At 50.5% G+C, this 27,103-nt stretch overlaps 1 protein-coding gene across 12 annotated transcripts in view; it reads left to right on the forward strand.

The window, feature by feature from the left end:
- The window catches only part of CENPI (centromere protein I), a 154,276-nt gene that overhangs the window by 108,113 nt on the left and 19,060 nt on the right, over positions 1–27,103 (forward strand). For all 12 annotated transcript variants that reach the window (XM_073639685.1, XM_073639691.1, XM_073639686.1 and 9 more), the window contains 7 exons: positions 9,099–9,188; positions 9,292–9,429; positions 10,781–10,930; positions 18,165–18,285; positions 21,361–21,449; positions 22,875–22,989; positions 23,588–23,652. In XM_073639685.1, coding sequence (XP_073495786.1) covers positions 9,099–9,188; positions 9,292–9,429; positions 10,781–10,930; positions 18,165–18,285; positions 21,361–21,449; positions 22,875–22,989; positions 23,588–23,652 — 768 coding nt within the window. The remainder of the gene's footprint in view (positions 1–9,098; positions 9,189–9,291; positions 9,430–10,780; positions 10,931–18,164; positions 18,286–21,360; positions 21,450–22,874; positions 22,990–23,587; positions 23,653–27,103) is intronic.

The raw sequence follows: 27,103 nt of genomic DNA on the forward strand, positions 1-27,103 counted from the left end.
CACTGCCCATGCGCTGTACTGAGCAGCCCCCCGCGTGTGCGCAGTGAGGCTCTGTAGTTCCCAACTTCACTGCACATGCGCTGTACTGAGCAGCCCCCCGCGTGTGCGCAGTGAGGCTCTGTAGTTCCCAGCTTCACTGCCCATGCGCTGTACTGAGCGGCCCCCCGCGTGTGCGCAGTGAGGCTCTGTAGTTCCCAGCTTCACTGCCCATGCGCTGTACTGAGCAGCCCCCCGCGTGTGCGCAGTGAGGCTCTGTAGTTCCCAGCTTCACTGCCCATGCGCTGTACTGAGCAGCCCCCCGCGTGTGCGCAGTGAGGCTCTGTAGTTCCCAGCTTCACTGCACATGCGCTGTACTGAGCAGCCCCCCGCGTGTGCGCAGTGAGGCTCTGTAGTTCCCAGCTTCACTGCACATGCGCTGTACTGAGCAACCCCCGCGTGTGCGCTGTGAGGCTCTGTAGTTCCCAGCTTCACTGCCCATGCGCTGTACTGAGCAGCCCCCCGCGTGTGCGCAGTGAGGTGGTGTAGTTCCCAGCTTCACTGCACATGCGCTGTACTGAGCAGCCCCCCGCGTGTGCGCAGTGAGGCGGTGTAGTTCCCAGCTTCACTGCACATGCGCTGTAATGAGCAGCCCCCCGCGTGTGCGCAGTGAGGCGGTGTAGTTCCCAGCTTCACTGCACATGCGCTGTACTGAGCAGCCCCCCCGCGTGTGCGCAGTGAGACTGTAGTTCCCAGCTTCACTGCACATGCGCTGTACTGAGCAGCCCCCCGCGTGTGCGCTGTGAGGCTCTGTAGTTCCCAGCTTCACTGCCCATGCGCTGTGACGAGCGGCCCCCCGCGTGTGCGCAGTGAGGCTCTGTAGTTCCCAGCTTCACTGCACATGCGCTGTACTGAGCAGCCCCCCGCGTGTGCGCAGTGAGTCTCTGTAGTTCCCAGCTTCACTGCACATGCGCTGTACTGAGCAGCCCCCCGCGTGTGCGCTGTGAGGCTCTGTAGTTCCCATCTTCATTGCCCATGCGCTGTACTGAGCAGCCCCCCGCGTGTGCGCAGTGAGGCTCTGTAGTTCCCAGCTTCACTGCACATGCGCTGTACTGAGCAGCCCCCCACGTGTGCGCAGTGAGGCTCTGTAGTTCCCAGCTTCACTGCACATGCGCTGTACTGAGCAGCCCCCCGCGTGTGCGCAGTGAGACTCTGTAGTTCCCAGCTTCACTGCACATGCGCTGTACTGAGTGGCCCCCCGCGTGTGCGCAGTGAGACTCTGTAGTTCCCAGCTTCACTGCCCATGCGCTGTACTGAGCAGCCCCCCGCGTGTGCGCAGTGAGGCTCTGTAGTTCCCAGCTTCACTGCCCATGCGCTGTACTGAGCAGCCCCCCGCGTGTGCGCAGTGAGGCTCTGTAGTTCCCAGCTTCACTGCCCATGCGCTGTACTGAGCAGCCCCCCGCGTGTGCGCAGTGAGGCTCTGTAGTTCCCATCTTCACTGCACATGAGCTGTACTGAGCGGCCCCCCGCGTGTGCGCAGTGAGGCTCTGTAGTTCCCAGCTTCACTGCACATGCGCTGTACTGAGCGGCCCCCCGCGTGTGCGCATTGAGACTCTGTAGTTCCCAGCTTCACTGCACATGCGCTGTACTGAGCGGCCCCCCGCGTGTGCGCAGTGAGACTCTGTAGTTCCCAGCTTCACTGCCCATGCGCTGTACTGAGCAGCCCCCCGCGTGTGCGCAGTGAGACTCTGTAGTTCCCAGCTTCACTGCACATGCGCTGTACTGAGCGGCCCCCCGCGTGTGCGCAGTGAGGCTCTGTAGTTCCCAGCTTCACTGCCCATGCGCTGTACTGAGCGGCCCCCCGCGTGTGCGCAGTGAGACTCTGTAGTTCCCAGCTTCACTGCACATGCGCTGTACTGAGCGGCCCCCCGCGTGTGCGCAGTGAGACTCTGTAGTTCCCAGCTTCACTGCCCATGCGCTGTACTGAGCAGCCCCCCGCGTGTGCGCAGTGAGGCTCTGTAGTTCCCAGCTTCACTGCACATGCGCTGTACTGAGCAGCCCCCCGCGTGTGCGCAGTGAGGCTCTGTAGTTCCCAGCTTCACTGCACATGAGCTGTACTGAGCGGCCCCCCGCGTGTGCGCAGTGAGGCTCTGTAGTTCCCAGCTTCACTGCACATGAGCTGTACTGAGCGGCCCCCCGCGTGTGCGCAGTGAGGCTCTGTAGTTCCCAGCTTCACTGCCCATGCGCTGTACTGAGCAGCCCCCCGCGTGTGCGCAGTGAGGCTCTGTAGTTCCCAGCTTCACTGCACATGCGCTGTACTGAGCAGCCCCCCGCGTGTGCGCAGTGAGTCTCTGTAGTTCCCAGCTTCACTGCACATGCGCTGTACTGAGCAGCCCCCCGCGTGTGCGCTGTGAGGCTCTGTAGTTCCCATCTTCATTGCCCATGCGCTGTACTGAGCAGCCCCCCGCGTGTGCGCAGTGAGGCTCTGTAGTTCCCAGCTTCACTGCACATGCGCTGTACTGAGCAGCCCCCCACGTGTGCGCAGTGAGGCTCTGTAGTTCCCAGCTTCACTGCACATGCGCTGTACTGAGCAGCCCCCCGCGTGTGCGCAGTGAGACTCTGTAGTTCCCAGCTTCACTGCACATGCGCTGTACTGAGTGGCCCCCCGCGTGTGCGCAGTGAGACTCTGTAGTTCCCAGCTTCACTGCCCATGCGCTGTACTGAGCAGCCCCCCGCGTGTGCGCAGTGAGGCTCTGTAGTTCCCAGCTTCACTGCCCATGCGCTGTACTGAGCAGCCCCCCGCGTGTGCGCAGTGAGGCTCTGTAGTTCCCAGCTTCACTGCCCATGCGCTGTACTGAGCAGCCCCCCGCGTGTGCGCAGTGAGGCTCTGTAGTTCCCATCTTCACTGCACATGAGCTGTACTGAGCGGCCCCCCGCGTGTGCGCAGTGAGGCTCTGTAGTTCCCAGCTTCACTGCACATGCGCTGTACTGAGCGGCCCCCCGCGTGTGCGCATTGAGACTCTGTAGTTCCCAGCTTCACTGCACATGCGCTGTACTGAGCGGCCCCCCGCGTGTGCGCAGTGAGACTCTGTAGTTCCCAGCTTCACTGCCCATGCGCTGTACTGAGCAGCCCCCCGCGTGTGCGCAGTGAGACTCTGTAGTTCCCAGCTTCACTGCACATGCGCTGTACTGAGCGGCCCCCCGCGTGTGCGCAGTGAGGCTCTGTAGTTCCCAGCTTCACTGCCCATGCGCTGTACTGAGCGGCCCCCCGCGTGTGCGCAGTGAGACTCTGTAGTTCCCAGCTTCACTGCACATGCGCTGTACTGAGCGGCCCCCCGCGTGTGCGCAGTGAGACTCTGTAGTTCCCAGCTTCACTGCCCATGCGCTGTACTGAGCAGCCCCCCGCGTGTGCGCAGTGAGGCTCTGTAGTTCCCAGCTTCACTGCACATGCGCTGTACTGAGCAGCCCCCCGCGTGTGCGCAGTGAGGCTCTGTAGTTCCCAGCTTCACTGCACATGAGCTGTACTGAGCGGCCCCCCGCGTGTGCGCAGTGAGGCTCTGTAGTTCCCAGCTTCACTGCACATGAGCTGTACTGAGCGGCCCCCCGCGTGTGCGCAGTGAGGCTCTGTAGTTCCCAGCTTCACTGCCCATGCGCTGTACTGAGCAGCCCCCCGCGTGTGCGCAGTGAGGCTCTGTAGTTCCCAGCTTCACTGCACATGCGCTGTACTGAGCGGCCCCCTGCGTGTGCGCAGTGAGGCTCTGTAGTTCCCAGCTTCACTGCCCATGCGCTGTACTGAGCAGCCCCCCGCGTGTGCGCAGTGAGGCTCTGTAGTTCCCATCTTCATTGCCCATGCGCTGTACTGAGCAGCCCCCCCGCGTGTGCGCAGTGAGGCTCTGTAGTTCCCAGCTTCACTGCACATGCGCTGTACTGAGCAGCCCCCCACGTGTGCGCAGTGAGGCTCTGTAGTTCCCAGCTTCACTGCACATGCGCTGTACTGAGCAGCCCCCCGCGTGTGCGCAGTGAGACTCTGTAGTTCCCAGCTTCACTGCACATGCGCTGTACTGAGTGGCCCCCCGCGTGTGCGCAGTGAGACTCTGTAGTTCCCAGCTTCACTGCCCATGCGCTGTACTGAGCAGCCCCCCGCGTGTGCGCAGTGAGGCTCTGTAGTTCCCAGCTTCACTGCCCATGCGCTGTACTGAGCAGCCCCCCGCGTGTGCGCAGTGAGGCTCTGTAGTTCCCAGCTTCACTGCCCATGCGCTGTACTGAGCAGCCCCCCGCGTGTGCGCAGTGAGGCTCTGTAGTTCCCATCTTCACTGCACATGAGCTGTACTGAGCGGCCCCCCGCGTGTGCGCAGTGAGGCTCTGTAGTTCCCAGCTTCACTACACATGCGCTGTACTGAGCGGCCCCCCGCGTGTGTGCAGTGAGGCTGTGTAGTTCCCAGCTTCACTGCCCATGCGCTGTACTGAGCAGCCCCCCGCGTGTGCGCAGTGAGGCTCTGTAGTTCCCAGCTTCACTGCCCATGCGCTGTACTGAGCGGCCCCCCGCGTGTGCGCAGTGAGGCTCTGTAGTTCCCAGCTTCACTGCACATGCGCTGTACTGAGCGGCCCCCCGTGTGTGCGCAGTGAGGCTCTGTAGTTCCCAGCTTCACTGCCCATGCGCTGTACTGAGCAGCCCCCCGCGTGTGCGCAGTGAGGCTCTGTAGTTCCCAGCTTCACTGCCCATGCGCTGTACTGAGCAGCCCCCCGCGTGTGCGCAGTGAGGCTCTGTAGTTCCCAGCTTCACTGCACATGCGCTGTACTGAGCAGCCCCCCGCGTGTGCGCAGTGAGGCTCTGTAGTTCCCAGCTTCACTGCACATGCGCTGTACTGAGCAGCCCCCCGCGTGTGCGCAGTGAGACTCTGTAGTTCCCAGCTTCACTGCACATGCGCTGTACTGAGCGGCCCCCCGCGTGTGCGCAGTGAGACTCTGTAGTTCCCAGCTTCACTGCACATGCGCTGTACTGAGCAGCCCCCCGCGTGTGCGCAGTGAGGCTCTGTAGTTCCCAGCTTCACTGCCCATGCGCTGTACTGAGCAGCCCCCCGCGTGTGCGCAGTGAGGCTCTGCAGTTCCCAGCTTCACTGCCCATGCGCTGTACTGAGCAGCCCCCGCGTGTGCGCTGTGAGGCTCTGTAGTTCCCAGCTTCACTGCCCATGCCCTGTACTGAGCAGCCCCCCGCGTGTGCGCAGTGAGGCTCTGTAGTTCCCAGCTTCACTGCCCATGCGCTGTACTGAGCAGCCCCCCGCGTGTGCGCAGTGAGGCTCTGTAGTTCCCAGCTTCACTGCCCATGCGCTGTACTGAGCAGCCCCCGCGTGTGCGCAGTGAGGCTCTGTAGTTCCCAGCTTCACTGCCCATGCGCTGTACTGAGCAACCCCCGCGTGTGCGCTGTGAGGCTCTGTAGTTCCCAGCTTCACTGCCCATGCGCTGTACTGAGCAGCCCCCCGCGTGTGCGCAGTGAGGCGGTGTAGTTCCCAGCTTCACTGCACATGCGCTGTACTGAGCAGCCCCCCGCGTGTGCGCAGTGAGGCGGTGTAGTTCCCAGCTTCACTGCACATGCGCTGTACTGAGCAGCCCCCCCGCGTGTGCGCAGTGAGACTCTGTAGTTCCCAGCTTCACTGCACATGCGCTGTACTGAGCAGCCCCCCGCGTGTGCGCTGTGAGGCTCTGTAGTTCCCAGCTTCACTGCCCATGCGCTGTACTGAGCAGCCCCCCGCGTGTGCGCAGTGAGGCTCTGTAGTTCCCAGCTTCACTGCCCATGCGCTGTACTGAGCAGCCCCCGCATGTGCGCAGTGAGGCTCTGTAGTTCCCAGCTTCACTGCCCATGCGCTGTACTGAGCAACCCCCGCGTGTGCGCTGTGAGGCTCTGTAGTTCCCAGCTTCACTGCCCATGCGCTGTACTGAGCAGCCCCCCGCGTGTGCGCAGTGAGGCGGTGTAGTTCCCAGCTTCACTGCACATGCGCTGTACTGAGCAGCCCCCCGCGTGTGCGCAGTGAGGCGGTGTAGTTCCCAGCTTCACTGCACATGCGCTGTACTGAGCAGCCCCCCCGCGTGTGCGCAGTGAGACTCTGTAGTTCCCAGCTTCACTGCACATGCGCTGTACTGAGCAGCCCCCCGCGTGTGCGCTGTGAGGCTCTGTAGTTCCCAGCTTCACTGCCCATGCGCTGTGACGAGCGGCCCCCCGCGTGTGCGCAGTGAGGCTCTGTAGTTCCCAGCTTCACTGCACATGCGCTGTACTGAGCAGCCCCCCGCGTGTGCGCAGTGAGTCTCTGTAGTTCCCAGCTTCACTGCACATGCGCTGTACTGAGCAGCCCCCCGCGTGTGCGCTGTGAGGCTCTGTAGTTCCCATCTTCATTGCCCATGCGCTGTACTGAGCAGCCCCCCGCGTGTGCGCAGTGAGGCTCTGTAGTTCCCAGCTTCACTGCACATGCGCTGTACTGAGCAGCCCCCCACGTGTGCGCAGTGAGGCTCTGTAGTTCCCAGCTTCACTGCACATGCGCTGTACTGAGCAGCCCCCCGCGTGTGCGCAGTGAGACTCTGTAGTTCCCAGCTTCACTGCACATGCGCTGTACTGAGTGGCCCCCCGCGTGTGCGCAGTGAGACTCTGTAGTTCCCAGCTTCACTGCCCATGCGCTGTACTGAGCAGCCCCCCGCGTGTGCGCAGTGAGGCTCTGTAGTTCCCAGCTTCACTGCCCATGCGCTGTACTGAGCAGTCCCCCGCGTGTGCGCAGTGAGGCTCTGTAGTTCCCAGCTTCACTGCCCATGCGCTGTACTGAGCAGCCCCCCGCGTGTGCGCAGTGAGGCTCTGTAGTTCCCATCTTCACTGCACATGAGCTGTACTGAGCGGCCCCCCGCGTGTGCGCAGTGAGGCTCTGTAGTTCCCAGCTTCACTGCACATGCGCTGTACTGAGCGGCCCCCCGCGTGTGCGCAGTGAGGCTGTGTAGTTCCCAGCTTCACTGCCCATGCGCTGTACTGAGCAGCCCCCCGCGTGTGCGCAGTGAGGCTCTGTAGTTCCCAGCTTCACTGCCCATGCGCTGTACTGAGCGGCCCCCCGCGTGTGCGCAGTGAGGCTCTGTAGTTCCCAGCTTCACTGCACATGCGCTGTACTGAGCAGCCCCCCGTGTGTGCGCAGTGAGGCTCTGTAGTTCCCAGCTTCACTGCCCATGCGCTGTACTGAGCAGCCCCCCGCGTGTGCGCAGTGAGGCTCTGTAGTTCCCAGCTTCACTGCCCATGCGCTGTACTGAGCAGCCCCCCGCGTGTGCGCAGTGAGGCTCTGTAGTTCCCAGCTTCACTGCACATGCGCTGTACTGAGCAGCCCCCCGCGTGTGCGCAGTGAGGCTCTGTAGTTCCCAGCTTCACTGCACATGCGCTGTACTGAGCAGCCCCCCGCGTGTGCGCAGTGAGACTCTGTAGTTCCCAGCTTCACTGCACATGCGCTGTACTGAGCGGCCCCCCGCGTGTGCACAGTGAGACTCTGTAGTTCCCAGCTTCACTGCACATGCGCTGTACTGAGCAGCCCCCCGCGTGTGCGCAGTGAGGCTCTGTAGTTCCCAGCTTCACTGCCCATGCGCTGTACTGAGCAGCCCCCCGCGTGTGCGCAGTGAGGCTCTGCAGTTCCCAGCTTCACTGCCCATGCGCTGTACTGAGCAGCCCCCGCGTGTGCGCTGTGAGGCTCTGTAGTTCCCAGCTTCACTGCCCATGCGCTGTACTGAGCAGCCCCCCGCGTGTGCGCAGTGAGGCTCTGTAGTTCCCAGCTTCACTGCCCATGCGCTGTACTGAGCAGCCCCCCGCGTGTGCGCAGTGAGGCTCTGTAGTTCCCAGCTTCACTGCCCATGCGCTGTACTGAGCAGCCCCCGCGTGTGCCCAGTGAGGCTGTGTAGTTCCCAGCTTCACTGCCCATGCGCTGTACTGAGCAACCCCCGCGTGTGCGCTGTGAGGCTCTGTAGTTCCCAGCTTCACTGCCCATGCGCTGTACTGAGCAGCCCCCCGCGTGTGCGCAGTGAGGCGGTGTAGTTCCCAGCTTCACTGCACATGCGCTGTACTGAGCAGCCCCCCGCGTGTGCGCAGTGAGGCGGTGTAGTTCCCAGCTTCACTGCACATGCGCTGTACTGAGCAGCCCCCCGCGTGTGCGCAGTGAGGCGGTGTAGTTCCCAGCTTCACTGCACATGCGCTGTAATGAGCAGCCCCCCGCGTGTGCGCAGTGAGGCGGTGTAGTTCCCAGCTTCACTGCACATGCGCTGTACTGAGCAGCCCCCCCGCGTGTGCGCAGTGAGACTCTGTAGTTCCCAGCTTCACTGCACATGCGCTGTACTGAGCAGCCCCCCGCGTGTGCGCTGTGAGGCTCTGTAGTTCCCAGCTTCACTGCCCATGCGCTGTGACGAGCGGCCCCCCGCGTGTGCGCAGTGAGGCTCTGTAGTTCCCAGCTTCACTGCACATGCGCTGTACTGAGCAGCCCCCCGCGTGTGCGCAGTGAGTCTCTGTAGTTCCCAGCTTCACTGCACATGCGCTGTACTGAGCAGCCCCCCGCGTGTGCGCTGTGAGGCTCTGTAGTTCCCAGCTTCACTGCACATGAGCTGTACTGAGCAGCCCCCCGCGTGTGCGCAGTGAGGCTCTGTAGTTCCCAGCTTCACTGCACATGCGCTGTACTGAGCAGCCCCCCGCGTGTGCGCAGTGAGGCTCTGTAGTTCCCAGCTTCACTGCCCATGCGCTGTACTGAGCGGCCCCCCGCGTGTGCGCAGTGAGGCTCTGTAGTTCCCAGCTTCACTGCACATGTGCTGTACTGAGCGGCCCCCCGCGTGTGCGCAGTGAGGCTCTGTAGTTCCCAGCTTCACTGCCCATGCGCTGTACTGAGCAGCCCCCCGCGTGTGCGCAGTGAGGCTCTGTAGTTCCCAGCTTCACTGCACATGCGCTGTACTGAGCGGCCCCCCGCGTGTGCGCAGTGAGGCTCTGTAGTTCCCAGCTTCACTGTGTGCGGCCGGAGCCGCTCGTCACAGCGCATGCGGGTTCCATTAAACACGTTTTGCCATATTAGCGTGTTTGTGCCTTTTGTGCCGTCATACCTCGATATTACCTTTTTTCTAATCTTCAGGGGCTGCAGCCGTACATCCTCGGCCTTCTGTCCATATACAAAGTGTTCCGTCCAGAGTTGGTCTCGCTCACATTGCCCAGCAGGATAAAGGCAAGTGATCCCTAAAACAAGGTGCCGCTAATATCCACTCATTGCTAATTCTTCTTTTCAGACCTCTGTCTCTTATCAAAGTTTTTCTCTTGCCCTTCTGCAGATGTACTTCAAGAACTCTAAGCTGCTGTTTACTTCCGAGCTGAGCGCCATCAAGAGGATTCACGCAGGGGATCCTGTCCGAGATTATCGGCTGTCTCACGGAGAGAGTAAGAAGCCACCATCACGACCTGGCAAAAGGGCGAGTATCTGATTCCCGTTCTCTGCACCGTCTGTTTTTGCTGCTTTAGCACATTGTCGTTGATCTCTCTGACCTGTTTCCTTACTGCAGGAACCATGTTACATCCTGCTTAGGCGTCATGCACAGGCTGGAATCCTCACTGTGTCGCTGTACAAATGCATAGACACACAGACATTTGTGTTCTTACAGAATCCATGCTATTACACAAGAAATATTATTTTTATATCCTCCATCTACATTATATATAACCTAGGTATTCTCCCCCTGAAACAGAGGCACAATATCAACTGCGTGCTGCCGTGATTGTGTCATGAAACATTAATCCTTTCACCCTGGGGCGATTTTTCCATTTTTTTCCTCCCCTTCCCAGTACCATAACTTTTTTTTTTTATTATTTTTCCTTCCATACAGATGTATGAAGGCTTGTTTTTTCCAGGACGAGTTGTACCTTTGAATGACACCATTGATATTACCGTACAGTGTACTGGAAAGTGCTGTGAAATTGCAAAAAAGTGCAATTCCTCAATATGTTTTTTTTATTTCCCATGTTCACTATATGGTAAAACTAGCCTGGCAATATGATTCCCCAGCTCAGAACGAGTACGCAGGTACCAAAGATATATCTTTTTTTGTTTTTTCAATCATTTGTGTATTGAAAAAAGTAGTGATTAATTCACACACGCTCTGTGCACAAAGCGGAAATGTTGTGGAATTATGGAAATCACAGGGTGAATAGACATGTTACTGATCTATTTATTAATTTATTATTTATTATGCATTGCTTATATAGCGCCATCATATTCCTTAGTTTTACAGACAACATCTCTGTCCCTATTGGGGCTCGCAATTTAGATCCCCTATCAGTATGTCTTTGGAGTGTGGGAGGAAATCAGAGAACCCGGAGGAAACCCACACAAACACGGGGAGAACATACAAACTCCTTGCAGATGTTGTCCTTGGTGGGTATTGAACCCAGGACCCCAGCGCTGCAACTGATCTGCAAATTATGGAAAAAAAAGTGTAGTACAAGCGCCACGTGCAGAAATGATAGCACTTACAGCCTTGGCTGCTATGAATGAGGTTATTAATGGTTGACTAATGTTCTGCCGCTGAATACACTTGGGCAAATCATCAAGATCATCTGCTGGCAGCTCCTATGTAATTGCCAAACAAAATGCCCCAGATGTGCTCGATGGGAGACAAGTCCGGAGATGCTGCATGCCCATAGCAGCACGTTAGGCCTTGCATGCTGATTTAAAAAAAAAAAGTGTTTTAAAATGTAATTTTATATTACTGTACATTAATGAGCGTTATTTTATTAGTAATAACATTTTACATTTTTCCTTCACAGAAGTGGAACAGTAGTACATATGTGCCTGTCAGCAGCAGGACGGTTTGGAGCAGTGATGTGGACAATACTTTGGCACTCGGCAACACATCTTGCCCTGTGGAGAAAATTCAGACTTTTTCACAACTTCTTGAGAACATCCTTCAACTTCAGGTGATTACTTTTGCAAATTATTTTTCTAGTATTCATCATGTCAACCGTTTTTCCAGTTTCTTATTGTATTCCAGGCAATTTTTATTATGGACGTAACTGTATGTACACCGGAGTCGTCCTGCATGGAGCGGGCTGTCACAGCAGCAACCAGAGCTAGCTCTGATCGCTGCTGTTTATCCATCCATACGCCTCTGTCAGTCACTGACAGCAGAAATACAAAGACTTGCTGGCTGATGAGCGCGTGCACCAGTCCGATCCAGGCAGCGGGGGTTCCCTGCCTTGGCTGGTGAGGTGCCCTGATGCGCCACCGCTGGGGTCAGTGGCCTTTAGGGTGTGCGGGAGGGGTCCAGACAAAGAGGACAGGGCCTGTCGGGGCCCGCTGAGGTGCTGTGCTTGACCCCCCTGGTTGCGGCAGGTGGGAGCACGGCGCTCTTATGAATCTCCGGGTCTGCCGCGCGAGCGCCTCCTGATGGCGCGGCACCGCAATGCATGACTGGGTAGCCAGTCTGCGCAGGAGCGAGCGTCCTCCCGCAGGTGCGGGGGAGGAGGGGACGCCGGATCACCGCAGGCACTATGGGAGGGACTCCCAGTGCCTTAAAAGACAGCGGAGGACGCAAGGAAACTGCTTCTTAAAGCTCTGGCACGCTGTCAGTAAAGAAAAAAAATACACATACAGTACAGACCAAAAGTTTGGACACACCTTCTCATTTAAAGATTTTTCTGTATTTTCATGACTATGAAAATTGTACATTCACACTGAAGGCATCAAAACTATGAATTACCACATGTGGAATTATATACTTAACAAAAAAGTGTGAAACAACTGAAAATATGTCTTATATTTTAGGTTCTTCACAGTAGCCCCCTTTTGCTTTGATGACTGCTTTGCACAGTCTTGGCATTCTCTTGATGAGCTTCAAGAGGTAGTCACCAGAAATGGTCTTCCAACAATCTTGAAGGAGTTCCCAGAGATGCTTAGCACTTGTTGGCCCTTTTGCCTTCACTCTGCGGTCCAGCTCACCCCAAACCATCTCGATTGGGTTCAGGTCTGGTGACTGTGGAGGCCAGGTCATCTGGCGTAGCACCCCATCACTCTCCTTCTTGGTCAAATAGCCCTTACACAGCCTGGAGGTGTTTGGGGTCATTGTCCTGTAGATCCGTCATCTTTGTAGACGGAGTCCTCCTGGAAGATGCTGAGGTGGAGTCCCGACTCTTCTGGCTTCTTTCTGCGTTGGGTTGGCGGTGGTGGTGGCGACTGAGGATGCAGCTCTAGCTCCTCCTATATATACAGCACAGACCAAAAGTTTGGACACACCTTCTCATTTAAAGATTTTTCTGTATTTTCATGACTTTGAAGAGAATGCCAAGAGTGTGCAAAGCAGTCATCAAAGCAAAAGGTGGCTACTTTGAAGAACCTAGAATATAAGACATATTTTCAATTGTTTCACACTTTTTTGTTAAGTATATAATTCCACATGTGTTAATTCATAGTTTTGATGCCTTCAGTGTGAATGTACAATTTTCATAGTCATGAAAATACAGAAAAATCTTTAAATGAGAAGGTGTGTCCAAACTTTTGGTCTGTACTGTATATGCGGGGAAACACCGAAATTTGCCTATGAACTCGAGACCTAATTAAATCGCAGGTCAAAGATACCATTAAATCCTTTCGGGGGGGGGTAAAAAGTAAAAAAACAAAACAACTAAAAACATATCCCCCAAGTCAGGATCTAGCAGTTCTGAGAATGGCGGAGATTCGGACACTTCCGCCTCTTCATCTTCATCTTCCTCTTCCTCGTCTACAGATAGAGGAGGACGGAGCTGTTTCCCTATCGAGGAAACAGATAGCCTCATTAATGTCGTCAGGTCTACCATGGGGTTACCAGATCCCCGTCCCAAGAAGTCTATCCAGGACATAATGTTCAGCGGTCTAGAGCAAAAAAAGAGATCTTTTCGACTAAATGAGCAAGTTCACTCTTTAATTAAGAAGGAGTGGAAAAGACCGGAGAGGAAGGGCCTCCTTTCCCCTAAGCAAAAGTACCCGTTTGATGACCCTGCACGTTCCTTTTGGGAGAAAGCGCCAAAACTGGACGTCGCCATAGCCAAAGCCTCAAAGAAATACTCCCTTCCATTTGAGGACATGGGCATTTTAAAAGACCCCATGGATAAAAAAGCAGACTCCTTCCTAAAGGGTTCCTGGGAAGCCGCTGGGGGGGGGGTTAAAACCTGCAATAGCTGCCACATGTACGGCCAGGTCATTAATGGTCTGGCTAGACCAGCTTGAAACATAACTGCGGCAGAAAACATCTAGAGACACAATTCTTGAAACTATACCGGTAATGAAAGGGGCAGCAGCCTTCCTAGCTGACACCTCGGCGGACTCCGTCAGGTTAGGCGCTAGGGCGACAGGGCTCGCTAACGCGGCCAGACGAGCCCTCTGGCTCAAATGTTGGCCCGGGGATCTACAGACAAAATCGAGGTTGTGCTCCATCCCCTGTGAGGGCAAATTTCTGTTCGGGCCCACCCTTGATGACATCTTAGAAAAAGCGGGGGACAATAAGAAGCGGTTCCCTATCCTGTCTAACACTGCTTACAGAAAACCTTTTCGGAGCAAAAGGTTTATCCGTAGAAAACCCCCTAAAGAGCAGGATAGGTGGTTAGTTAGACAGGAGAAGAAAGACCAAAGGGTTCCTATTTAACAAACCCCGCAATCATAGCAGAAAGCCCTCCCAATGAGGATTTGCCCCAGGTGGGGGGAAGGATATCAGGCTTTCTCCCGGCCTGGGAATTAATATCCGACAGCTCATGGATTCTGAGCATAATACAATCAGGCCTGAAACTCCAATTCCTCACATTCCCTTAGCCAAACTTTGTTGTAACCCCCAAAAGGTCCTCAAACGAGCAGGAAATACAGGGACTGGTAGGGAAGGCAGTCCTTCAGGAGTTCCCGTGGGGGGAGGAAGGCAAGGGCTTCTATTCTCCGTTATTCCTTACAAAAAAAAAACAGATGGGACGTACAGGACTATTGTAAACCTAAGCTGAACAACTTTTGAAGGTGGAAGCCTTCAAAATGGAAACAATAAAAGCATCAGTAAAAATGCTGTTTCCCGATTGTTTCATGGCCGTCCTGGATTTAAAAGACTCTTATTATCACGTCCCGATACACAAAGACTACCGGGAGTTCCTCAGAGTAGCAGTTCCTATAGGTGGAGTGGTCAAACACTATCAATATATGGCCCTCCCATTCGGCATCGCCATAGCCCCAAGGGTTTTCACCAAAATTAATGCGGAGGTAATGGCACATCTAAGCGAACAGAACACCCTGGTCGTCCCATACCTAGACGACTTCCTAGTAATAGGCAGCTCCTTCCTAAGTTGCAAAACCCATCTGGAAAAGGTCATGGATTCTTTGACGCACTTAGGATTGCTTTTGAATCTGGGAAAATCCAAAACAGAACCGTGCCAGATACAGGAATACCAAGGCATCGTGCTGGATTTGAAAATACAGGAGTGTCGTCTCCCCACAGGGAAAGTTCACAAAATCATAGACCAGATATCGTGGGCAAAGTCCCACCCGTCTACGTCCCTACGGAAAGCCAAGTCCCTTCTAGGCTCCCTGACAGCATATTTCCCGGCTGTCCAATGGGCTCAGATACACACCAGGATCCTACAGGGGGAAATCCTAGAGGCAGAAAAATCCCTAAAAGGCATTTAGAAGGGCAACTAACGTTATCTACAGAAACCACGCTTTCCCTGAAGTGGTGGGGGAACATAGACAATCTAGCCCGGGGTATTCCTTGGACAATCCCTACACCTCAAATCCTGACCACAGATGCAAGTCCCGAGGGCTGGGGGGCTCACCTCAACAACCTTGTAGCTCAGGGGGTCTGGACAGAACGCCTAAAGCTACTTTCCGCAAACATGAAGGAGCTTCTAGCAGTAGAGTGGGCACTCCGGGAATTCATGCACATACTACAAGGCCACCACGTGAGGGTCTTCTCAGACAACCGAGTAGTAGTGGCGTACCTGAACCACCAGGGGGGTACTCGGTCCCATTGCCTGATGCAGGCGACAGGTCATCTTTCGCTTAGCTGAGGAAAACTTACAATCCCTATCAGCCCTACACATAAGAGGGATAGAAAATCGCACCGCAGACTTCCTGAGTCGGACACAGCTAAAGCAGGGCGAATGGGAGTTAAATCAGTCAGCTTTTCGTCAGATTGTACAAATGTGGGGACGTCCCTCCATAGATCTGTTCGCCAACAATCGAAACAAGAAAACACACTCTTTCTGCTCACTAGACCCCAAAGGAAACCCCATAGATGTGAATGCCTTCATGATTCCATGGAGTTACCCTCTAGCTTATGCTTTTCCTCCGACCGCCTTGATTCCAACTGTTCTGAGGAAAATCAGGGAAGAGAAAGTGAGAGTAATCTTGATAGCCCCCTTTTGGCCAAAGAGGGCGTGGTTTTCGTGGCTGAGGATGTTATCAATCTCCGACCCATGGGTTCTTCTCAGGGTCCGGTTCTCCATCCTCGGGCTTCAAACTTACACGTGACAGCCTGGAATTTGAGAGGGCTCTTCTGAAGAACATAGGTTTCTCCCCAAATGTTATCACCACGCTACTTCAAAGTAGGAAACCAGTGACCACCAAACTGTACGGGAAAACCTGGAAGAAATTCCTTTCAGTCTCAGGTTCCAGGCTGGGAGGGGAGGTTCCATTGATGGCTATCCTGGAATTTTTACAGAGGGGGTTGGAACAGGGTCTGGCCACAAGCACCTTAAAAGTTCAAGTTGCGGCCCTGGGAGCGCTCTACAATTTTGATTTGGCTAGGGATAGATGGGTATCTGGGTTCATTATAGCATCATCCAGATCCCAACCCACCCCATCCCGAAATACTACATCCTGGGATTTAAACTTGGTTCTTTCAGCTTTAACGGAGGCCCCTTTTGAACCTCTGTCGGAAGCGTCCCTAAAAATTCTGTCCCTCAAAACAGCGCTCTTAGTAGCTCTCACATCCGCACGTAGGGTTAGTGATATTCAGGCCCCCCTTCACACAAATTTTGGAGGATAGGGTTACACTGAAAACTGACCCTGCCTACCTGCCAAAGTGGCATCAAGATTTCACAGGTCCCAGGAAATCACCCTCCCTTCTTTCTGCCCCAACCCTAGGAACACGAAAGAGAGAGTCTTGCATTTACTAGACGTCAGAAGGTGCCTAATCCGGTACCTAGAGGCGACACAAGAGTGTAGGCAGGATAGTTCTCTCTTTGTCTGCTTTCAGGGCCCTCGTAAGAGAAAGAAAGCTTCCAACGGCACGCTGGCCAGATGGATAAGGGAGGCCATCACACTATCGTACTCCTCACGCGGGGAAGCTGCCCCGGAGAAACTGAAGGCCCACTCAACAAGAGCGGTGGCAGCCTCCTGGGCGGAGAAGGCCAGTGCTACAATAGAGCAGATATGTAGAGCGGCAACCTGGTCTTCCCCCTCTACCTTCTTCAATCATTACCGGCTAGACTTAACCTCTTCTTCAGATCTTACTTTCGGGAGAAGGGTTCTGGAAGCTGTGGTCCCCCCCTAATGAGTCACTTCTCTGTAATTCTCTCCGTGGTGCCGTCATAGGGGAAGGAGAAAGACGTAGTTACTTACCGGTAACAGGATTTCTCAGAGCCCATGACTGCACCCGTACATTCCCTCCCTTTACTTGTGGGTGCACACACTTATTAGTTACCCGTTGTAGCCACGTGGTGTTTCTGACAAGTTCTTAAAATGTAAATTTTGTGTTACTAAACTGGTGGTCCTCTCATGCTCTGTAAACAACTGATGCGGGAGCGAGGTACCGCCTTTTTATCTGTAGGTTTCCTGTCCTTGAAGGGCTTATCCGCTCTCCCCGTGGTGCCATCATGGGCTCTGAGAAATCCCGTTACCGGTAAGTAACTACGTCTTTTCATAATGTCGTTCAAAACTGGTCAGCTATTTAAAAAAAAAAAAAAAAAAGTTGTGACTCTTGGAAAAATGAGAGAGGAAAAATCAACAATAAGTGGTTGAACAGGTTTTCCACTCTTTGGACTACCCCTTCTTAAATACCCAAGTCCCTTGAGAGAAATCAGAAAGGCTCATACTTGCCTCCTGCGCTAGGACACCTTATCAGGCGAAACTGAGCCCGCAATCTTTGGGCCCCACCTTTGAACACCCTTTCCCACCACCTTTCTTCCTGCCACTCCCCTCTTTTCTTCATTCTTTTTCTTCTTTTCTGTCTTTTTATTTGTTTAATCCTGCAAATATGCTATCCTACTCAGTATATGCGGTTATGGAATTTTACATTCTATTTATTAAAGGAATATTCCCATCTCCAAGATACTATCTCAATATGAAGTAGGTGTAATAATAATATTAGCAATTGCCTTCAATTAGAAATGTAGTATAGTTCTTCTGATTCGCTGACGCTCACCCCATGTTCCATCATTGCAGTAGCTTAGGTATCTAGGGTTACAACCACAACAGCTGTCACAATATGAGTGGTCTTAACCATGGATAGCTAAGAAAGTACAATGCCCTGCACATGGGGTGAGCGACAGCGAATCAGAAGAACTGTACTATATTTCTAATTACAAGTATTTGCTAATATTATTATTATTATTCTTATTATTATACCTAGTACATATTGGGATGGGAATACCCCTTTAATGCACATGTTTTTCTATTTCGGTTAGGGCCTTGTACATTATATCACTCTTTCTCTTTTATAAATTCAATAAAAAAAAGATAAATTAAAAACAAAGAGGTGCCGCTTTAATATGAAGTTCATATTTTGCATAATTTTAGAACTTCCAAATTTTCCAGTCAAATTCACAATTAAATCCCCTAAAACATAACTTTTACTAAATCTGTGTTAAAAGTTCAGTGTAGACCACTATAGCTTTAAAAAAAAAAAAGTATATGTACCGGTAGTTACCATATCACAGATATATCACAAAAAATATTACTAGGACATCCCCTGTACCTGCTGGTATAAAAGTAATCCAAAGGCAGCCCACAATCTGGTAACCCCAGTTAGTATCAGTCAACTCCCGGGAGATCCCTTACTCTATTATGCTTTATTACACTCTAATAATAATAATAGCGCTTTTAACATTCCACCAATTTTCCAGTCACCAGATGTTTCTTGTTGGTAGAATTATTATTATTTTTTTCTTTAATAACAAGAATATGATTTTTCCTTTTTGCCTCTAGCTTCCCGCACAGATGGGCTGTGTAATACAGAGTCCTTTACTATTGAATTTCATTACCTGTGTTAATGAGGATGATTCTTTGCTGCGACTGAATTACTGGTTGGCATTTACCCTCCATGAAGGTACTGCAAGAATTGATTTATTATTATAAGAATTATTTATGTAGTGCAACAATTTAGAGGGTGCATGTATAAAGACAATCAGATAGCGTAATAAACATATATTTGTAACTCAAACAAGAGGAATGAGAGCCCTGCTCCCAAGAGCTCACAATCTATAAGGAAACAGGTAACGCAAGAGGTAAGTGTGTGTTTGTTGCATACTGGTAAAGAGGACCTTGCATCAGTTTTAGCATGGAATAGTGGCCACAGAGCTGAATAAAACGTAAATTTGATTATTTTTTTTTGTCATTTCTCCTCTCTTGTACAGATATTAGTTTGCAAAGTTAGATAATTTTCGCCAAGACCAGGGGGTGTTAGCAGAGATTACTTTTTTCCCCCTGCATGCCATTGCCCAATCTTAAGTAGGTGCAAAGCAGGTTTAAAAAAAACAACACGCCACTAGAGAAGGTTCTCTGTGTGAGACTTGTATAGACACACAGCTCTGCTTTTTTCACAGATCTAACTGCTACTGTAATTACAAGCTGGGTAGGGGCATAGAGCAGGGCTGTGTCAGTACAAACATGTCTGCATCAGCAACTCTTGTCTCACAACGCTGTTAGTTATGCTGTACTACCACCCCACCCCCCCACTGACAATGGTGTGAGATGAGACTTGTAGATGCAGAGGTATTTGTAGTGACACACAGCTCTGCTCTACTCACCCCCTACAATGACAGTGCTGTGAGATGAAAGGTGCAGAGGTATTTGTAGTGACACACAGCTCTGCTCTACTCACCCCCTACAATGACAGTGCTGTGAGATGAAAGGTGAAGAGGTATTTGTAGTGACACACAGCTCTGCTCTACTCACCCCCCACAATGACAGTGCTGTGAGATGAGAGGTGCAGAGGTATTTGTAGTGACGCACAGCTCTGTTCTACACCCACGCATGTCACACTGACAGAGCTGTGAGATGAGAGCTACAGATGCAGAGCAATTTGTAGTGACACTCTGCTCTGTTCACCACCACACTGACAGTGCTGTGAGATGAGAGGTGCAGAAGTATTTGTAGTGACTCACAGCTCTGTTCTACACCCACGCATGTCACACTGACAGAGCTGTGAGATGAGAGCTACAGATGCAGAGCAATTTGTAGTGACACTCTGCTCTGTTCACCACCACACTGACAGTGCTGTGAGATGAGAGGTGCAGAGGTATTTGTAGTGACTCACAGCTCTGTTCTACACCCACGCATGTCACACTGACAGAGCTGTGAGATGAGAGCTGCAGATGCAGAGCAATTTGTAGTGAGACTCTGCTCTGTTCACCACCACACTGACAGTGCTGTGAGATGAGAGGTGCAGAGGTATTTGTAGTGACTCACAGCTCTGTTCTACACCCACGCATGTCACACTGACAGAGCTGTGAGATGAGAGCTACAGATGCAGAGCAATTTGTAGTGACACTCTGCTCTGTTCACCACCACACTGACAGTGCTGTGAGATGAGGTGCAGAAGTATTTGTAGTGACTCACAGCTCTGTTCTACACCCACGCATGTCACACTGACAGAGCTGTGAGATGAGAGCTACAGATGCAGAGCAATTTGTAGTGACACTCTGCTCTGTTCACCACCACACTGACAGTGCTGTGAGATGCAGAGGTATTTGTAGTGACATACAGTTGTGCTCACACAGAGAAAGTAGTCTGACCTTCCTTGAGGGCGTGCTTCATGCAGAGGAAAAATTACATGCTGACAGAGATGTACTTCTGCTAACGCCCCCTGGGGCTTGCTGAAAATGAGAATCTTAATTTTACAAGCGAATATCTCTAGATCGGGAATAATTTCCCGATTGGTATCAGTATGGTCCGACTGCTAGAGCCCCCACTGATTCCGAAAACCGAGGATCTGAAGAGCACCTTGTGACAAGAGCAAAGGGCGATCACGGGCCCTATTCATTCTTATGAATGTGCATGATCTACCACCCCTCCATTTACTCAGGGGCTCTTCAGAACCCAAATTCTCAAGACCAATGGGGATCCCAGCAGTCAGAGCCTCAGCTATTGGGAAGATATCCTCTATCCAGTGATAGATGTAACTTTCAAACTTGAGATTACCCCTTTAACGATAAGTCATTATCTGTCACCCCCTGGGCGATATCAGACCTCTAATAAGGGCATACAGGTTATATAAAAGTAAATCTATACATACCTGTATGGCCCATGTTAGAGGTCTGCTTGCTTGATATATGTTTTTATAAAATGTGTTTTCCTAGGCTTGGCGACCGGGGGACACCAAGAAATCAACGCCTACCTACTTAATTGAAATATTCCCCCCTCTCCTGCACGTCACAGGGGCCTGTGATGTGCAGTCTAGATCTGCACATCCCGCGCATGGGCAATGCGCCTATAACTTAAGGAGCGTTTTTTTTTCTCCCTGCCCTATTTTACTGCTGTGCTCTAGTGCGCAAGTGCCGGGGAGTCACTGTGACTTCTGCTCCAGTGACCTCCGGCGTGTGCAATAAGAAGGTTTGGTCCCCACTTCCTCCCGGATAGTTGCTAACTATCAGGATCCCGGGAGGAAGTGGGGACCAAACCTTCTTATTGCACACGCCGGAGGTCACTGGAGCAGAAGTCACAGTGACTCCCCGGCACTTGCGCACTAGAGCACAGCAGTAAAATAGGGCAGGGAGAAAAAAAAACGCTCCTTAAGTTATAGGCGCATTGCCCATGCGCGGGATGTGCAGATCTAGACTGCACATCACAGGCCCCTGTGACGTGCAGGAGAGGGGGGAATATTTCAATTAAGTAGGTAGGCGGGGATTTCTTGGTGTCCCCCGGTCGCCAAGCCTAGGAAAACACATTTTATAAAAACATATATCAAAGCAAGCAGACCTCTAACATGGGCCATACAGGTATGTATAGATTTACATGTCTATCACCTGTATGCCCTTATTAGAGGTCTGATATCTCACAGGGGGTGATAGATTCCCTTTAATATCATAAGGCCGGACAGCCCCTTTAATTGCATACGTTTGCAAAATTGTTTTGGATGGTATATTTTATTATTTTTCAATTTATGTTTTTTTTCCTCTACTAGAGTGTGCATGGTACACTGGGCAGAAACGCAATGATAAGGAAGTGGAAGCCTTTTTAAATACCGTTATACAAACACAGGAGTTTCTACAAGTATGTATGTTCTGTATATGTGTATATATAGTACTGTTCAAAAGTTTTAGGCCGGTTGTGGGGACAAAATGCGGCAAAGTAAGAAAGCCTTCAATTATAGTGTTTATGGTTCATTATTGTCAGTGGACGAAAGTGAATTATAAATCACATCACTATTTGGTGACCGGCCTTTGCCTTCAAAACAGCATCAATTCTTCTAGTTACGCTTGCACACAGTTTTTTAAGGATCTCAACAGGGAGGTTGTTCCAAACATCTTGGAGAACTAACCACAGATCTTCTGTGTATGAGGTTTGATATGAGATCAGGGCTCCGTGGGGGCTGGATTATCACTTCCAGGTCTCCTTGTTCTTCATTATGTTGAAGACAGTTCCTAATGACATTGGCTGGATTTTTGGGGTCGTTGTCCAACTGCAGAATAAATTTGGAGGCAATCCGATGTCTTCCTGATGGTATTACATGATGGATAAGTATCTGCCTGTATTTCTCAGCATTGAAGACACCAAGAAATGGGCAACATTAAGGACTCTAGCTGTAGTGGTCACTCAAGAAAACTTAGTGCAGCAGATGAAAGACACATCAAGCTTACTACCCTTCAAACTAAGAAGATGTCCAGCAGTACCATCAACTCATAATTGGCAGCAACCAGAGGTACCCAGCTACACCCATCTACTGTACAGAGAAGTCTGAAATTGCAGCAAAAAGCCATACCTGAAACAAGGCCAAACGACTCAACTATGCACAAAAACATAGGAACTAGGGTGCAGAAATGTGGCAGCAGGTGCTCTGGACGGATGAGTCAAAATGTGAAATATTTAGTTGGAACAGAAAGTAGTTTGTACATAGAAAAGTTGTAGAGCAGCCGAATGAATGTCACAATGACCCCAAACATATAGCTTATGTCATTAAGAGCTGTCCTCCGCATAAAGAAGGAGTCCTGGAAGTGATAATCCGGCCCCACAGAGCCCTGATCTCACATCTGTCCGTGATCACTTGAAGAGACAGAAGGATCTGCACACGGAAGATCTGGGGTCGGTTCTCCAAGATGTTTGGAACAGCCTCCTGCCGAGTGCAAGTAGACATTTATTTTTGTAATTATTTATTTAATTGTTGCAAGGACTGCTTTTTCAGGCCATGTAGTATGATTTGACAACACACCTGCAATTCCCCTATGTGAAATATTGGTGCATGTATATGCTTTCTTTGAGGCATAAGGAAGAGGAGTGCGCCCAACACGCCCAGCCGGTTGTTCCCAATTTAGCAATGTGGTACTGTAGTCCTGATAAACTTGGCCCAATTCACACCATTCTTGCAGTTTAGCAAATTGATACATTATTGACAAATGTCCCCCACTTCAAATCCTCAAAGATCGAAAAAACAAATTAATCATTGCCTTAAATGTGACTTTTTTTTTATCTTTCCATTAGGAAGGACTTTCAGGTACTGAAGCCTTTCTTCATAAATGCCTACCACGATGGGACGGGATTTATGCCACTCAGATATTGCAGCTTATTAGTTGGATTCCACTTTATTCCTTCTCAGGTGAGGAAAAGAAAGTACAAATTGATTAATTTTTCAGAAATATTTAGAATAAATGTATTTGTGATATTGTGTGTATCTATTACTGTTCTACGTGCTTCATATTAGAAATGGGGAAGAAAGAAGTCTGCAGCTCCTCATTATCGGCACCTGCTCTTCTTGGGCTCGCTTTAAATTGCTATAGCCACCTACATTTTTTGTCCAAGTATATAATCATCTCGTACAAGTGTTTTTTTTTTGTTTTTTTTTTTTTATTTAACTTTCCTGCATGCAAAACATATTCTGTTCTCCATAATGGTAAGATTTCTATTGACTACATGATTACATATTGTGTTATATTATGAAAGGCGGTGAAATGAATAACGAAGGTCCATAGTAAAAAGCTAAAAAAAATAGCAGATAATAGAATATCTCGTACATTTCTCTTGAGGACGATGCAGGAGGTAGTAAAAATAATAAAAATGTGACAAAACCAGATAGAGAAGAAGAGACCCCGCAAACTATCATTTTTAAATTAATTTCCAGTATGTGGAGATGCATAATTCTACCACACATTACTGTGTTATTAATGCAATGCTAACTGTCTTCTCTTCCCCTTCAGATATTGAAGACCTGCTGTTTAAAACTCTTCGCAAACTCTTTAAGTCGTCATCCATGAGTTTTAAAGTGAGTTTCTTTCCTTTTAGTCTTCTTCATGAAACTGAGCTTGTCTTAACTTCTTAACGCTCTGATGTGTGTGTGTGTGTATATATATATATATATATATGTATGTATGTGTGTGTGTGTATATATAATATATATTACACACACACACACACACACACACTCACACACACACACACTGGGGAAAATAAGTATTTGATACACTGCCGATTTTGTAAGTTTTCCCACCTACAAGGAATGGAGAGGTCTGTAGTTTTTATCGTAGGTCACTTCACCTGTGAGAGACAGAATCTTTAAAAAAAATCCAGAAAATCACATTGTATGATTTTTCCACAGTTAAATTGCATTTTATTGCATGAAATAACCCTACCAATCAGCTGTTGTTTATTCCTTTGCTCTGGGGGTGTCCAGATTTAAAAACACTATGTGCCGGAGTCATCAAAGCTTTCACCTGTTTATGTTGAAAATGTTTAAATAAAAATTATTTGTTTTTTTTTAAAAAAAAGCTTTCATGCCAGAATTCTGGTGTAACAGTCGCAAAAATTGGGCGCAAGTCCGAATTGTGCTTACATTTTGCGACTTTTGGCGTCTTTATGCCAGTTACTCCCAACTCCACGGAAATTGGGGGAGCTGGGGCATGACGCCATAGCTAATCTAATTCGTGATGATTTGTGGCATTCTCTAGTCCAGAAATATCACTCCAATACCAGACTGGAGTGAGACTTCCGGTGTAGCTCTCAGAGGCGCACGCCACTCGTCAGTCCCTCCAGATTCATGAGGAGGCTTCCACAGGATCCCCGCTGAACCATAGCAGGATATTCCTTGTGGCCGTCTGCAAAGTCTGTCCGCGCCTACAGCTTTCTTTGCCTCCATTGGATGCTCATTCTGATGCCTTCTCTCAAAATGGTGTAAAGCTTTCCAAGGGGGAGGCCTCTAATCATTATTCAGATTTATGTACCAAATAGCACACCTTTATTGCTGCAACCCGAGGGCTGTTTCAGGGCCATGGGGTCTCTATGATTTGAAGATTATTCATCTTACTCTGGATCCTTTCTAGACGTGGCAGACATCTTCTAGGTGTCTATCTAGGAACTGACATTCTTTCATTGTCTATTTTATCTGCCTTCGTCAGTACAACTTTATTAAATGTGTGTATAATTACTTGAGCCTCAGTTATTCCTTTCCCAGTTCAAAGACTCCACATTTCTGGATGGAAACCCTCTGGATGGTCATTGCAGAAACAGAACTGGGAAAATCCTGTCCTCTTTCACTCCTGGGTTGTCGTAGGCGTCCTATATTAGGACCATATCGTCCAGAGTGGACAACTGGAAGTGTGTCCACATCCCTCTGAACACACTGTCCCGCGCTGGAGCTTACATTTTCCAGACATACTCTTCCTCACCACACCGGCCTTCTCTCTCAGCAAGTCACACAATCAGAGTCCAGACGGACTGTCACGTACCTGAATCACAACATGTTGGACACTGTGGGCCAAAGTACACACCCCAGTTCTCTCCAGGAGTGGAGAATGACATGGACAAGTTCCTCACTTGCGAGGAACTAGATGCAGGGTAATAGGCACAACACCTTTGTGTTTTTAGCTAAACTGTTACACTCTGCTGCAAGTGGAGCCCTTGAGATGTCGACCTCATGGCTTCCAAACTCAACCACACGTTGTCATGGTTCGTATTCAGGTCCCAGGATCCCAGCTCTTATGATGGACTCGCTTGTCATCCTCTGGAACAGCTACCCTACAATTACTCCTCTTCACTGGATCCCCAGAAAGAGTAAAGCGGAGGCCTTACCAGTGACTCTTCTTGTTCCTGGCAGTCATCTGACACAGATCTGGTCTGGCTCCTAGTTGACATCCCCTGGCACCTTCCTTCTCCACTGTTGGGTCTTTTCTTCCACTCTTATTTTAGCTATGCTTCATTTAATACTTTGGCTGTTGAAGCCTGGGTACTTAAGCATGGTCTGTATAACCCCCTCCAAAAAAGCCTCATGTCCTGATGCAAAAACATCAACCTCTTTTTCGTTGGTGGCAATGACCAGCGATTCTAAGCTTTTCGGTTTTCCCTTTCCCGGCTGCCCCTTCCTTTAGGATGGCCTGCATTGCAATAACACCCCTATTTTGTGCCAGTACAGTGCTATCTGCATCCCACCCTATGATATTGTACAGCACTCTTTTTGGCCTTCTCCCCCCATCCCAGGGAAATCCTTAATAATTTGAGAGCGGTAGAGTTGCAATCCATGGACTACATTCCGACTGCCTCTTTTCAGTGGTTGGACTCTCTTCATTCTTCCTGAGGGTGCCACTGGACATTAAAAGCCACTATAGCCCATGTGATAGAGTTCACCATAGCCAAGGCCTATCGCTTGGAGGGTGATGGCCCATTCTACCCAGCCAGTGGGGGTGACCTTAGCTTTTCGTCACAAAGCCTCTGCCTGGTGAGTCACATGATGACACGTTTGCTGTATTTTACCAGTGTATACTTTTACATCAGCTTATGCTGCTGTAGGACATGGAGCTTTGCAGAAGAACATTCTCAAGACTTGGCCATCTTCTCCATATTTGTTCCACCCTTATGGACTGCATTGGAATATCACTAGATCCTGTGTTCCACAATGGCACAGACAAGAAATATATCGCCCATTGGGGACACAACCCCCCCCAGTGGCGTTCTCTTTTCTTCTACATTTGTGAATGTGCAAGATCAGAGGATTCTTGGGGTCTTTTATGGTTATTTTTTATTATGTTCATCTACTTAATCTCCACCTCCGAGTGGAAGCAGCAATAATCGAGGTTCCTAGCTGCTCCAGTGGGACGGTACAAGTAATTACAACTTTTTCCCCATACATACTGATATACAGTGCCTACAAGTAGTATTCAACCCCCTGCAGATTTAGCTGGTTGACACATGCGGAATTAACTTGGCATTGTGACATTTGTACTGTAGATCAGCCTGGAAGTGGGAAATGCACTGCAGCAAATATTGTTTTTGTTTTTTTTTTTGTTTTGTTTTGTTTTTTTTTAAAACGTTAAAAGTTAATTCAGAGTGTCATTTATTATTCAACCCCTCAAACCACAAGAATTCTGTTTGGTCCCCCTAAAGTATTAAGAAGTAGTTCAGGCACCAAGAATAATGCGCTTCACATGTGTGGATTAAAGATCTCTTTTGCCAGCCTTTTCTGACTATTTAAGACCCTCCCCAAACTTGTGAACAGCACTCAGACATGGTCAACATGGGAAAGACAAAGGAGCATTCCAAGGCCATCAGAGACAAGATCGTGGAGGGTCACAAGGCTGGCAAGGGGTACAAAATCCTTTCCAAGGAGTTGGGCCTACCTGTCTCCACTGTTGGGAGCATCATCCGTAAGTGGAAGGCTTATGGAACTACTGTTAGCCTTCCACGGCCTGGACAGCCTTTGAAAGTGTCCTCCCGTGCCGAGGCCA

Source organism: Phyllobates terribilis, unplaced genomic scaffold, assembly GCF_046119375.1.
Source record: "Phyllobates terribilis strain yellow unplaced genomic scaffold, ASM4611937v1 Scaffold_7__3_contigs__length_470593459, whole genome shotgun sequence".
Lineage (NCBI taxonomy): Eukaryota > Metazoa > Chordata > Amphibia > Anura > Dendrobatidae > Phyllobates > Phyllobates terribilis.